At 36.8% G+C, this 14,691-nt stretch overlaps 1 protein-coding gene across 8 annotated transcripts in view; it reads right to left on the bottom strand.

The window, feature by feature from the left end:
• MRTFB (myocardin related transcription factor B) overlaps window positions 1-14,690 on the bottom strand; it is an 85,113-nt gene extending 70,423 nt beyond the window's left edge. For 3 of the 8 annotated variants that reach the window (XM_052773467.1, XM_052773469.1, XM_052773463.1), the window contains exons 1-2: window positions 14,593-14,690; window positions 11,254-11,298 (exon numbers count right to left, since the gene is read on the bottom strand). Coding sequence is in view for 2 of the 8 variants with exons in the window: in XM_052773468.1 (XP_052629428.1) it covers window positions 5,174-5,232 (59 nt within the window). In the remaining 6 variants the exon portion in view is untranslated. Of the gene's footprint in view, window positions 1-5,173; window positions 5,333-6,405; window positions 6,625-7,453; window positions 7,544-11,253; window positions 11,299-14,353; window positions 14,440-14,592 lie in introns of those variants that run through there. The other 5 variants (XM_052773468.1, XM_052773465.1, XM_052773462.1 and 2 more) reach the window with 5 other exon arrangements.
• Between the last annotated feature and the right edge of the window lies 1 nt (window position 14,691).

Here is a 14,691-nt window from a genome sequence, read left to right as displayed (position 1 = left end):
TTAACTCATGTTGAAAACTCTGCATCACAGTAAGAAGATATGTTATTTCATAAACAAAGTCCATCCTTCCTAACAGCTGCTACCTGAGCACTCAGTAGCAACAAGAATTATGGCAACAATAGTTGAAAGTATAATAAATGTTGTTCTACGACTTGTCATAAGTGAAGGACTTCCAGATACAGTCTTCAACAATTTTTTGATCACCTTATGAGCAGACATAATTTGATTTCATCTCATCTTTTTCGTGGATATTCTTAGTCAACAATGCTCATATTGAGGCAATGCTAAGTCATTCAGCTGGATTAACTTGATTAAATAAACACGAAGCTGTTACAGCACATATCCTCACTAGTTCTATTAAAATAAACAGCTTCATAAAAATACTTTAAACTAGAAAGGTAAAACATGAAGTAATATCTTGTTTAGCTGTTACACAAACGCACACACTGTGTATGGAAATATGCCATTTGCAAATGCTCAGAAAAATCTACAATCCTGTTTTTCAGTCTATGAAGATGATTTTGATTGTCAATATTTTACATTTGCTTTAATACTCTACTAAAATTTAAAATGCCTGTATTAACACTGGCAGCAAATAAATTTAGACTCAGCTTAGAACACAACACAAGATCAGTTTTGTAATACCTAAATTTAGCAAGACAAAGAAACAAAACAAAAAGAAAGCATGCACATTATTGGTGTGCAAACAAATGATGCTTCTAGTTTCTCATCCTCACGGATCTCAACACATTTAAATTAGATCTCTCTTTTCCAATAAAACATAAGCAACATTTCAGAAGCAATTTATTTGAATTCCAATTAAAAAAAATTCAAAAGATCTTAATACCAGTTTTAATATGAAGCACTTAGTAGTAGTGTTCAAATAACTGCAAGATAAACTCAGATTTACCTGCCAAAAAGCAAGTTCAATTCTTCTGGTCTATGACAGAACTTTGTGGAAGGAATTAGTAAGATAACATGTGCTCCATGATTTTCTGTGGCCAGCAAACATAAATAGATTCTGCTGGCTACACTGTTTATGTAATTGAAGTTGACAACATATTAAAAAAAAAATCAAAACACAAGTATTCATTTTGGTATTATAAAAGCACTTGATAGCTCAAGTCTGGAGTAAGGGTCAAATATTTATATGAACACATCATATGACTGCTAAACATTTTAGTGTCATGTCCTAGAAGTGGGCATTTATTAAAAACAAGGAAGAGAAAATATACAGAGCTTTTTTAGAAGAGGTGTTCTGACAGTTCAAAAAATAATTAATTAGTAACTGTTATCAATAAAAGGATCATAATTTTCAATAATTCCTTTATGTGTTCAGAGTCCTTTAACAGCCAAAATGCTGATCTTAAAAATGAATGTTGGTAGAACATCTAAGGCATTTCAGAAAAGGTTAAATTACTCCATGATTTCATTTGTTTGCTTAGCTACTTCAAGATGTTCCCATTTATGACTAAGCTGCAGGTGCTATTCTGTTTATTTTAGTGCCTGTAAACCAAGCCCTTGAATTGAACAAAGCAAGGAAAGCATTAGGATTCAAGTCAAAGAGGAAGGAACTGCAGGACTGTTTCCCGTTGAACATGCTACTTTATACCTTGCTTCATAAGCATGACTGAACATTACACAATCATTTCTATAAAATGACATTTCTTGAAGAAGATATACTTTGCTTCTTTTTATTTCTATACATTGTTACAGATATTAGCAAAATTTTATTATCATATTTGGTGTACCAAAGACTGATATTTGACCTCTTAAAAAAATACAATCAACTTCTATAGGACAGAATTTAACTTATTATTCACATTCAGCAATAAACTAAATGCTAATTAGACATGATTTCAAAATAACGTAGCATAATTAGGGATTGTTAGCAACTTCAACTTAGGGGATCTTGCAAATATCAAAATGATTATGTCTGAACTGCAACTCACTGCACTCATGCAGATGATACTCAGTTAAGTAGTCCCTATTCATAGCCTTAGGACAACTTAGAAAATCTCTCTTTCACAAACCTTTTGCTGCATATTGACTTGTACCAACACAGCTACTTTCAGATATTAACAATGCAAACAATAACTTGAATTAGCTCCCATGGAAACCAGTCAACTTGTTGCTCTTAACTTCTGAAACTAAAACTTGTAAAGTTTAACCTGCTAAGGGATGAAAGAAAAACTTAGAAGGTGACGGATTAATGTTTAAATTAAAAAAGATAAAAATCAACTTTCTGTACATCTTAAGCAGCAGCTATTTACCATGTGTTCTTTATTTGATTTGTGCTAAGTGCTTAGAGTTCATCTAAAATATTCTCTTTTCTGTTCTTTTCTTATTTATATGACATAACCACCCTGTACAAAGCATGGCAGAGCATTATGATATGTATTTAACTGTCCCAAATGACTGGTTTTACTTTGCAAGTTATTAGAAGTATTTAATCTTCTCCTCTATTCTATTTCCTTTAACTAGAAAGAAAACAGAGGCCTAGTACCAAACGATTAACATATCTGGTTTACAAGTTCATGGGACGAGCTCTTCTTTTCAACAATTCAATTTACATTGGATGATGTGACACATTTTGAATAGCAACAAAAGTACGATTAAGGGCTAATTAAAGAAGGTGATGGAAGTTTTAAGATGATTTTTTTATAGTTCTGCTGTCCTGCTTAGACAAAACCATTGGGTAAGCTGCAACCATAAGATTTTGAAGGCTCTCCTAGCGCTCCCAAAGATAACTCACAGTTAACTACATACATTAAATACATGTATTCATCACATGCATGCTGTGTGGATATGAATGCTCATCTTTCTCAACTAACAGAGGCAGTGACACAAAGTTTTGGCAGTCCCGTAATACCACTTCATGCTGTCACCAACTCTTCTACTCAATACACGTAAATTATTCTCCACTGTATTTGTCATTATCTTAGAATCAGAATGAGGTCAATATACTTGTAATTTTTTACAGCCAAAGCTGCTACTGGAACTGGGCAAATATGTTTATTTGCTTGGCTTAGAAGTATTACTTTCTATTACAAACTTTTAAAAGCACTTAAAAGGGAAAGAGCACAGTTGTTTTATCACTTATATACCAGCTATCATTTAGATTCGTGGCTTCAGGAGGACCTCTTGCTCCTCAGTCTTCAACTGATGCTTTCTCCAAGTTACACCTACCAACATAGCAGGGTTAAAGAAAAGTTATTACACCTTACCTGGAAGCAAACAGAACAGTGTCACATTACATTTGGTTACAGTGAACCACTGCTCAACTGCTCATATCCCACATTGTATTAAGTGACCTAATTTTTTATACAACAGTGACAAAAGGCCAGAATGTGAATGCAGTTACATCACTTGTAATAGATTTACACCTTGCAGTACCTTCCCAAGCATTAAAGTGGGCCTTTTTATAGATCCAATAAGGATGCAGACTAGAAGAATGCTAAATTCCATGCAATTAAGCACAGCCTTTCAGGTAGGAAAAAAAAAAAACCAACAAAACAAACCACAACCCCCCAACCCCCAGCTTCCTAAACATTGGAAATTAAGCATGAAGATATACAACAAACATAGTATTATGACTTTAACAGAAAAATAAATTTTGTTAAAGACAAAATAACACTCTTTACCAAACAAAAGCCGAACTTTTACTTCTCAAATCAAGAACATTTCTTCTAACAAGGCCAATAATACTCTCTGTTAACAGGGTAAGACCACAGGAAGGAATATCACTTATTGTTTCTTTATAAATACAGAACCAAGATTATAAGTGATCAAGCTTAATCCCCAGATCAACACCCATATTCTAAAATAATCAGAGAAAGTATGTTATTAGTATGGTGCCTGAAAACTCTAATGTTCTAAACATTTTAATGCTATAATCCACAGTCCATGCCCTCGGTGCTTTAAGAACCAATTTCTCACGATCTCCAAAGCTAAAATGAACTTGAATTCCATTTTCCATACTGAAATTAGCTAAAGACTAATAGGGCAGAAACTCTGGGTCAGGAGAGTTTATGTTGCCTAAGGCCACTTTCAAAGAAGTCTTATCTGTTAAACTATTGTGTGTTCCAATACTTCATTCCCCACAAAGCTGCTTGTTTAAAAATAAATAAATAAATGATAGATGGTAACCATAAAATTGTTTACAGTAGATTTCTGCTACACTTAACAGCTGTAACATCTAAATTCTGTATTTCTTGGGATGTTCCCATAATAGAACTTGAAGTGAAAAAAAGCCATTAAACCTTCCCCTTACAAAATGATCATCACTCATCTCCCTCAGTTATAAAGGGGAGAAAAAAGTCCTGTTTATGCAGAAATGGCAGTAACCAAGAACAAGTTGATCAAGAAAGAAACATAATGGCCTTCAGAAATACTTAAAATCTCAAGAACCACTCAACAGGAAGTTTATAAACATAGAAAAAAAGGCCTCTTGTATTCAAAGATATAAATTTTGCATGCATAGACTTAAAAATGGGAAAGCCTGACTGCAACAAATTATATCCTTCACTCTGGTAAGACTAATTATTTCCAAAGATCATCTTTAAGGAAAATAATATTTAGAAATTCACGATGAAAGTAATAACACACACAAAAAATCAATTTAACACTGATATGATGAGTGTAAAAAACGCAGACAGTCTGTACCCACCCTCCCTCCCACCCCCAATTTAAAGAACAGGGTATTTCTGAATTAAAAGGGAAGAAACACTATTACTGAAGTCTGCTATACTAATATAGAAAGCTGCTGTGCAACACTGCCTTATTGTTACAAAACTTAAACAGCTCTTACTAAAGGTTATTCCTTAATTCAACATAGAACACCAGCCACCACTAGAGTATCTACTTCAACCATTTACAAAAATTAAACTATAGCTATTGACTAATTAGATCCAATAGCATAGTGACTAAATACAGGGCATTTGTTAGATCCACTAAGTCCACTTGCAATTGTGCTGACAAAATTACCAGTCTCTCAGATGTTTTTTCACCACCCAATTTCTAGTTATGATGATCCTGTTCACACTGCTGGGTCAGCTGTTGGCATGGGTGCTCCTTATCCGCAGAGAGTTCAATCAATCAGCTTAACGAGTTTGAACAGAGTTACCTTTGCTAACTTGGCTAACCTGAACTGAAATGGTTTAGGAGAACAAACCTGAGCAGGCAAACATCTCTGGTAGGGCTGGAATGAGAGGCTCCACCAAAAGACAACATGTATCATCTTAATCATGTTTCAGTAAGTTATGTGGCTATTCTGAATAGTTCTCTTCCACATTTGAAGTACATTTTCAACTGAGGGAGTAAGCTTCATGAGCTTCAGTAAGCCAAAAAAATCCTTAAAACACAGGCTGAAATATTTTTAATGTATTTTCCTAATATTCTTCTGCATAATGCTAATGAAAAAGCTCTTACTGAACATTTCTTTTCATGAACACTTCAAAACTAGAGTAACAGTCAATTTACAAACTCATGAGCCTAAAAATACGTCAAGCCATAATTTCTCTCCTACATAATGATTTTATTTGTATACTAGACATTTTCGGTCTTCGGCAGCATAGCAGAAAATATACTTGCTTTAGTATTCCTTCTGATACATAGGACACTTCCATCATTTAACACTCATCAAATGTAATTTATTAGGTAAGTGTGTTTCAGAACACTTGGGTTAGGTCCATCTACTAACACTAAAACACACGATGTATTTAATCATGAATAAATCAGTAAAAAAAGGCTGAAAAATCTAAGCAATGCCACTCTTTACTCAAAGGTACATTTTTTGAACAGCATTAAAAATATTTTTGCAAAAAAATATACTACAAAGTTTTATTAGAAACCCTGTTGGAAAACTACTGATAATCTAATGAAAGTAAGATATTCATTAAATATTATCTGGTCAAATACAATTACTATAGCCCAGGTTTCTCTTTTTCTCTTGCCTTATTTTCATTATTTCTTTTCTGGCAGCAGATCATAGTTAATTTCTTCCCCAGATCATTTCAGTACCTGCTTTCCTTCTTGATTCCTCTTCCTGAATTCTCTTTTTTTTTTTTTTCCTAACCTCCATCTATCATTAAATCACTTCTCATCTCAGCTTCCACTTTACCCATCAAAAATGCTCTGTATACCATCCTTCCTTAATACATCTTTTCTTCTCTGGACCATGTTCCATGGCCAGCCAGCCAGCATAAGGCTTTCAAAAGCCTACCTACAGATGCCAAGAAGCCACAGACAGATCAAAGAGATGCTACAGAATTCTATCTTTTGGACTACCTTCTGGCCCCATTACTGCCCCAAGTATTTGAGAAACAGTAGATTTAGAACTGTGCCTACGTTCAAGAGCCTCCTGTCAACTATCAATCTGGTTTAGTCTGCAGAAAAGGAAAGTACCTTCTAGGGTTTTAGGCATCCTCCATTTCAGATTTCTAGTTTGTCTCCATCTTGCCCACCTTTGCTCCTGCTCAGAACTTTCTCAGGGCAGAGAAAGATGAACTCTTGGCTGAAGTAGGTTGTTACCATCTGCATTTCACCCTTTCCCAGAGATTCCACCCTTCTGTTCTCCCAGTTCTGCATGACGAGTTTTTAAAATCAGGCATATTTTTACAGGACCTGGTAAAAGAGCAGTCAAACGGTTAAACTGGCAGAACAGAGAAAGGGTGGAACATCTGGCAGAGGAAGGAGGGAGTCATTAACCACTCAACTTAGATCCACCACCACCGCCGGAACAGTTTGCCTCACCATGCTGATCCAATTCCAGAAGAAATCACCAATTACACTATGTTATTCATAGAAGCAAAGAAAGTTGGTTGAAACTGTCTACAGATGTAGAGTGAATTATTTAAAGCTTGATTCACATTGTAAGATTTAGCATTCCTATAAAGATCATTTACATTTTGTAGAAACTGATAGCGTTTGCTCTATAAACCCTTTATCTTACACCAAGTGAAAGTATTTGAGTGCTGCTGTATTATTTGACATTAACGTAAATAAGCATTACTGTAAATAATGCATACAAATTCAGAAATAATTAAGACTGTATAATAAAGTAGTAACTTCTCACAAATTAAGTATTTACTATAAACAGAGTAAGTGAGCATTACCCTCATAAACCAGATATTAAAATCCTTCTGCTGTACAGAAACTCCAAATGAAATTACAGTGTTGAATACATTAACTAGAAAATGGTGAGGTTGTCAGTCATTCCTAATTTCACACAGTTGTGTGATGATGATGTGATTATTCTCAATATCTACCTAAACTATATAAGCCAAACTACAGAAACATTGGAAATTTTTAAAGAAATAACAACAAGTCCCAAATAAACAACATGTTAACTGATCAACTTTGCTTTTGGAGCAATTCTTCACTATTCCCTGATAGCAAGTATTATTAGCGCTTTCAGTACTTGCAAATTGTATTTAATTTTTGGATTTCTTACCTGAAAAAACTTCAAGGTTTGCAAAAATACATTAATCAGTATGAGTTCATCTACTACTCTGGAGTGCAAGCATCAAATTCTGCAATTTTACTAAAAAACCCCACTTTGTATTAGTGAAATACTTAAAAATGAGAACTGACATGCAAACACACAGCTTCATTGTCAATTTTGCATTCAATTTCATAGCAAATGCTGCTACACAGTGAATGAAAGTCTGAATTTATCTGTCTTATTTTCTTACTAGGAGTGTACATAAATTTATTTCCTTCTGTTAGATGCGAAGCAAGCACAACTGAGAGGAAAATGTGCGAACAAGAATATTGCCATCCAAAAAAATTATTTTATTGATTTGAATTAATAGAAAATCTGACACATCACTACAAAATGGTGTTAAGAGCTGATTCAAAAAGGTTTTTTAAATTATTTCGTAATTCACAGGCTTACAAGTCTTTAACGAAAACCTTATAAATATACTAAGTATACTAAGTATATTTATAGACAGTATAGCTGTACAAAGACTACAACTTACATATTGAAAATCATTAGCAAAACATTAAGGCATTTCTTTTGGTTACCTGTCTTGAGTTGTATTTTCCATGGAAAGATATTTTTAAGATGATATTTTTTCAAGATATTTTTAAGATGATATTTTTTAAAGAGAAAATCCTAAAAAAAATAACCTAGCAAGTAACATGATATCATAATGAAAAAACAAACGCTCCAAAATAGTTGATTTATTAGTCCACTAAAAAACTCCTAAAATAATACACAAATGGTACAATTCAGACCGACCATAATGAACATAAAGATCCCATTAATTTCTGTATAGTAATCTCAGCATATGCAGCAAGCTCCATTTTCAAATTACACACATTCCAAGGCCCTCATCTGCCTGATTACCACCAAAGAAAGATTATAAAAGCACAAATACAATGCTTTGCTTTCACACTTCCAAAGTCACTTACATACAAGAATAAAACAAGCTGAGAAAGATGGCTAATTCACAACATACAAAAATATTGATAACACACAAAACTTGTGCAGCATTTTAAAACAAAAAATGAGATTAATGGTGACATCACATGTTCTCTCAGGTAACGTTTAAGTATAAACCCTTACTAAGGCCGTAATTCAGAATTTACACTGAATACCTATCAATGTAAGAGATTACCTATACACAAAATTGCAGCTATAACACCGTGGTGCAAGAAGAAATACATCCACCACAATGACATTTATACACTGATTCCTTTGCTTATGTTAAGTCACAACTATTACTTTCCTAAAGCTTTACTAACATGTGGTTCTAAATCCTGAAAAGCTTTAAGCATGTGTTCAACTTTGTGCAACCCATTTAGTCTCATAAACACATGTGTAAAGCTTTGCTGGATTACAACTTTACCAAGCAATGCTTTTTCATTTTTAAAGAAGGGGAACAAAATTAAGGATTGTGCCAGCAATGCAATTAGACAGAATGTCAGTAACTGGAATTCTATGTCTCTTCTATTTTTTTTTTTTTATAGGAAATACTGAGAAACTTGCCACTTCATGAGATGCAAGAACCATTTACGGGTATTAACTGGACTTTACTGCAATACACTTAACAACTTGAACTCTATTTTAATGAGGTTCTCTGATGAATTTTTATGAGCTACCTTTTTTACATTTATTATAAAGAATGACTGGCAAACTAATTTTAATGTCTCTAGAATTTTTAATCAAGTTTTCAGCAACTGTTCCCTAGCCTTCCAGCAGACTTCTAACATTAGAAACAAAATGTGGAAATAAAAATACAATTGTCTATCCTTTTCAGGGATATAAATTAGGGCTACTTATCTTGTAAATTCACAGTTTGAGAAGGGTAGAAAACCAGTGGGTTTTGTCTTTTTGTCTTTATTTTTAGTGTTTCGTTCATTTGTGTTTCACTAGTCAGTGTGAAGATCAAAAATGAGCTTAACTATGACTTCTCTCTCACTTTGTTGCTTTTGGCGTCATGCCCAGGTTTAAGCCAGTTTTCAAACATTTAATTAATGGCTTTAGTCAAGTACCCAAATATGAAATCTTAAAATACTGTCTACTGAGTCAACGATCACAGAGATTCAGTTTATTGCACAAGTGCAAAACTGTTATATTAACATCTGGATTTAATAACAGTAATCTGAACACTTTAATAAATTCTGTAATGTGCATTTGCTTTGGAGTTTCAGGATATGGAAGATTTTTGTGGCTGTGGCTTTGACAGAGCCTCAACAACCCTGAAGAGTAGTTTTACAGCAGCTGTCAATCTTTGCCACTGAAGAAAAGTCTGAAAAAGTTTTATTCCAGAATTAATATTTTGCAGTTTAGGCTCTTGAAATTCAGGTGATAAAAAAGCTTAAGAAACAATGCCAGGAATACCGGTTCACTGTGCTCAATGCAGCACAGAGTAATTTCATTTTAAAGAAGCAAACATGAAACATTCATGGTTGTGAAGTGCAAATAAGCTTAATTTCAGTTGTTGATCTCTTTTTTAGGCATGCTGCTAAAAAAGTTGCAGATACATTCACAGTAAGAAAGAAAGGTTGCCCACTTACTAAACCAGGACATGAAGCGAACTGGTTTGCTAAGTCTAATCAAACCTGCTCTTCTTCATGTAGCCCGAATGCAACCCTAAAACACACCTTACCTTCAGGTTAAAGGAAACTCCCCTATATTTAAGAGTTTCCAGTTGCTAATTTTTTGCCTAACACTACAGTTCTGGGGTTTGATGGAATACATCAATGCTCCAGATACAGACCACCTTCTGTGTATATCCAGGAATTTTTGTACGTCTTGCTGTTCTTCCATTCCCTGGAGCAGTTCTTAGCCATGAAAGTTGTGTGCAGTGTCTGGCTTTTTCTGTAGAGGTGGAGCCAATGCTCTGTTTCATCTTAGAGGGGCCTCAGTAGAAATTATCAAGGAGGCTTTAGGCTTGATGCTCTGTCTCAGTTATTCTGAAAATAAAGCAATGCCTCCCACCCCCCAACAAAGCCCTTTTCCCCATACAAAAGACGGGGAGGGAGGGGACAGGATCAGAATTTTCACCATTTTGGTACCAGCTGAACATCAGAGGCACACAGTTCCAAAACTGAGAATGTTTTAGTTGACATAACCCAAATTCCTTATTTTACTAAGCTGCTTGAGTCCCTTCCTAATACCTACTGAAATGGAATTTTATCAGCACCCATTAAACATTCTTGGTTACTCCCTTCGAGAAAGAAGTTTCCTCTCCTCATCTATAACTGGATTTATTTAATCAAAACATGTTGGGTCTGGTGGTACTTTGGAAGTGCTGTGCTGTTAAGTGCTCTGGCGCTATGCTGGTACTAGCCTGAGTCTCTGTAGAATAACTGTTAAAAATAAACAAAATGCTACATAGGCCAAAGTTTCACCTACCAATATCAAAACTATTCACATTTAGAAAAAGTCTAACATAATCTGTGAAGGCTTGCAAGCATGACAGTCTTTTAAAAAAGAGAAAATATTATTTAATCAACATAAGAATATTTAAGTAAAAATTCTAAGAGGTGATTGAAAACCACTCACATCAAATGGCAAAGCAAAAACATCACAATAACTTGCTATTAGCTTATGTAACACATGTACTATATATCCCCAAATTCCTGTTTGTATGAGAACATATCTCTTGGAAAACCTTCCATTTTAACAGGATTATAAAACCAGCATAATTTAAAGTGATAGACTGCTCACTAAAAAACAGCAGCTTTATAAAAAACCCCTGTATTTATAAAGTTTTAATTGTTTTATGAAATAGTGCTTACCTTGTATCTCTAGCCTCCTTCTATAGTGTCTGTTTCAGCACATTTCTGGTCAATTGGAAAGCAAAGATAGGAAAAACAAAAATCACAAAAGTGTCACGAAGATTCTTTATTTTAGAAGTTACATATTCTATTCCACCTCAGAAATTAAAACCTTACGAATACAAGTTGCTCTCAGTTTTGTGATGTCACAGTATCTTATTAGGTTAAAAATCCTTAAACTAATTTCACTATGCTCTAAGCTCATTTTTTAGCACCTTCATATTACTACTCAAATTCTAACATACTAATTATTTGTCTTTCCAGTTACCTCTGGCAAGAATAATAGTGCTAGAGGTGCATCACCCACTCCTTTTAACTCAACTACAATACACAAGACCAGTCCTAGCTCCTTCAAGTCCATCTTGCATAATTCCTTAGAGCTGGAATGTCTTCACACTTGGAATTATATCTATGCACTATAACATCATTTAATAACAGAAATCTATTTTAGTTTTCTATAGATTCTAATACAAAGGAACCTTTATAAAGAAAAAGAAAAGGAAACCGTTCATAACCACATTTTGGCTTTTTGCTATGACAACAATTCAAACATATTTGTACTGTCAACAACATTTCATTTATTAGTATATTTTAGAGTATGTGTGTACATATATGCATATACAGACACGTATGATTATGCCAATGTAAAACTACTGCATACTTAATTTAGAAAAGTTAAAAAAAAAAAAATCAGTTATCTTTAAGGCTGGCATTTATTAAATGCTGTTTCATACAACATTAATGAGGTTTTCCAGTTTTGGCTTTGAACCTATAGGTATTGGCCTGAAAGATCCCATACAACGCTCAGCCTCACAATTTTGCTTTTGCTCTGAGAGATGAATCCTAATAGATAGGGTTTTTCTTATTTTAAAGCTTTGCATGCCTAAAGGCTGAAGCTGATGTCATGGTTTCTATACATATCAGTGAAAGAGGTTAAAAATTAAACATGTAAAAAACCAAACCAAAACACACAAGAGAAAGAGGTTACAAGACAAAAAGGCCTAAAAAAAGAAATGGCCTACAATAAAACGTATTCCCTCTTCCTTCCAGTAATTATTTAATCAGTAATCTAAATGCCATTTAAAAAAAACCCCAAAAGCAAACCCACAACTAAGTATATTTCCTATCTAATGTCATATTAATTCATAATTTCATCAATTATCTAATTTGATTTCTAGGCTAACAAGCAAGTGCTCCAATTTACTGAACATTTTATGCATATAAACACTAAATTTGTCTGAGTATCTGTGTATTAACCTCCACCTTTAAAGCTTTTTTTATAACTCATTCAACAGAATCCCACAAATTAAAAATGGTAAATATTAAGGTGATTTTCACGTTACTGTATGACTGCTCCTAAAAATTCACCTGTATCAGTAAGTTCAGTTTTCTGCATTTCTCCAAATAGCCAAATCATGAAAGTCGTTCTGCACTTCCAATAATGTGCTAAGGATTTTCAGCTTCCAGATGTTTTTATTTTCTTAATAACTGGTGTGATTACCAGACAGCACTCTGTCAAGTTTTAAATGCAAGTTATACCACAAAATCATAATTTGCCCTAACTAATTACACAGGAAAGAAAACTTCAGGAAGGAACTAGTTAAAATGTCAAACATTAAGAAAATAATCTTATGAAATGCCAGCTGTGCCTTTGTTGAGACCTTTAAAACATCAATTTTCAAAACCTGGGCATTCTTCCATCATAAAGGGAAAGATGTAGTGGGAGGAAGAAGTGTAATCACCTTCCCATAAACAAGAACTTCAGAACATGCTGTACTCACAGTACAGTGTAAGCTGGTTTTTTTTTTCTTAAAAGGTGACTGATGTTAGTCTAAATCTTTTAGACAGTGACAGCAAAGGTATGAGATTTCACAGTGCTGTTTGTGAAATATGCACGAAAAGATAATTTTCTGACACTTACTCGACAATTAAACAAATTATTCATTTTAAATCCTGTAGTTTTTATTTCAGCTATACTGCCTGCTGCAGTCCTAGTATTATCTCTTGACTACACTGAGATAGCATAACAGCAGCTTTCTGCGCTACATACTTAGAAACCAATTAAAAAAACCACATATAAACGGCATAAAGGCAAACGTATTTGCCGCACAAAGGAAAGGCACTGCAGCACAGCTCTGTACCTTGCTCCCTCCATCCCGAGGAATGTCAGTTTCACAAGTGTTAACCGATTTACGTGCATCTGAGATACAGATCTGTGCACACAACTGCTGCAGACCCACTTGTTATTTTCCGCAGAAAGCTGATTAACCAAGTGCCATCTAAAAGCTATGTATTTCATAAACAGCAAACCAAACGCTTTAACAGTCCCCGGTCTAAGGGCAGCCTCTCTTTTAACAGGTAAGCGAACCTACACCGCAGTTGCATGGCTTGGGTTATCAAGAGCAGAGGTCTCAACTTCATTGCTTTCAACAAGGAAAAGCTTTCATTTCAATGCACGTATTTTTAAGGCCAGGCCCTGCAGTTACGCCTTTCTACCCACAGGCCCCGTACCTCACCCAGGAGCCAGTGTGCCTCACTAAATAATAACAATAATAATAATAACAATAATAATAATAATAATCCGTGACCGCAGTGCAACAGAAGGAAAATCTACCAGCGTGAGCATGGCAGAAGTCGAGCTGGGCAGGGGTCCGGGGAGACGCATCCCAAAGCACGATGCGCGAGGTGCCGGCAGCAGCACCCCGCGCCGGGCTGACTCCACCTGCGCGGCCCTGCGGGGCGGGGGAGCCCCCGCAGAGAGGCCCGGCAGGGCTGAGGTCCCCTCAGCCGCCGCCGCCACCACGTCCCCAGGCGCCGGCCCTGCGGGGATCCCGCCCTCCCCCGGCGGGGGGAGAGTGTGTGTGGGGGGGGGGGGGGGGGGGGGGGGGACGGGACACGCCGCTCCAGGCCCCCACCAGCGCGGCGAGCGGGCGGGCGGGCGCCCCTCCTGGCGCCGGGCCAGGGCGGCGAGGCGCCCTCCCACACGCCTCAGCCGCCTTAAGATGGCTCTGGCTGGCGCGAGCGGGCGGCCACCCGCGGGCGGGGCCGTGCCGCAGCCTACCTAGATGGCAGCAGCTGGCTCGCGGCTGCCGCTCACCGCCCTCCGGCCCCTCCGCGGCGGCGGCGGCGGCCGGCCCGACCCCGCGGGCGCGGCACCGGGGCCATCCCGCCGCGTGCCGGGGGCGAGCCGCCGCCCCGCCCGTCACGTGACGCGCGCTCCCCCGCGGACCCCGCGTGGAGGAGCCCGCCTGAGCGGCGGCACCGTCCGCCCCCCACTCACGCCCTCGCTCCCTCGCTCACCCTCGCTCGCCGCCGCCGCCGCGGACATGTCCTCTCGCGAGCTCTGCGGCCGAGACCGCCCTCGGGCGCGCGCCCCGGCGGTTGGCCCGGGGGCGGGGA

The sequence above is a fragment of the Harpia harpyja genome, chromosome 21, assembly GCF_026419915.1.
Source record: "Harpia harpyja isolate bHarHar1 chromosome 21, bHarHar1 primary haplotype, whole genome shotgun sequence".
In the NCBI taxonomy this organism is placed as follows: Eukaryota; Metazoa; Chordata; class Aves; order Accipitriformes; family Accipitridae; genus Harpia; species Harpia harpyja.
The sequence above is the reverse complement of the archived record's forward strand: the minus strand, read 5'-3'. Positions and strand labels throughout refer to the sequence as shown.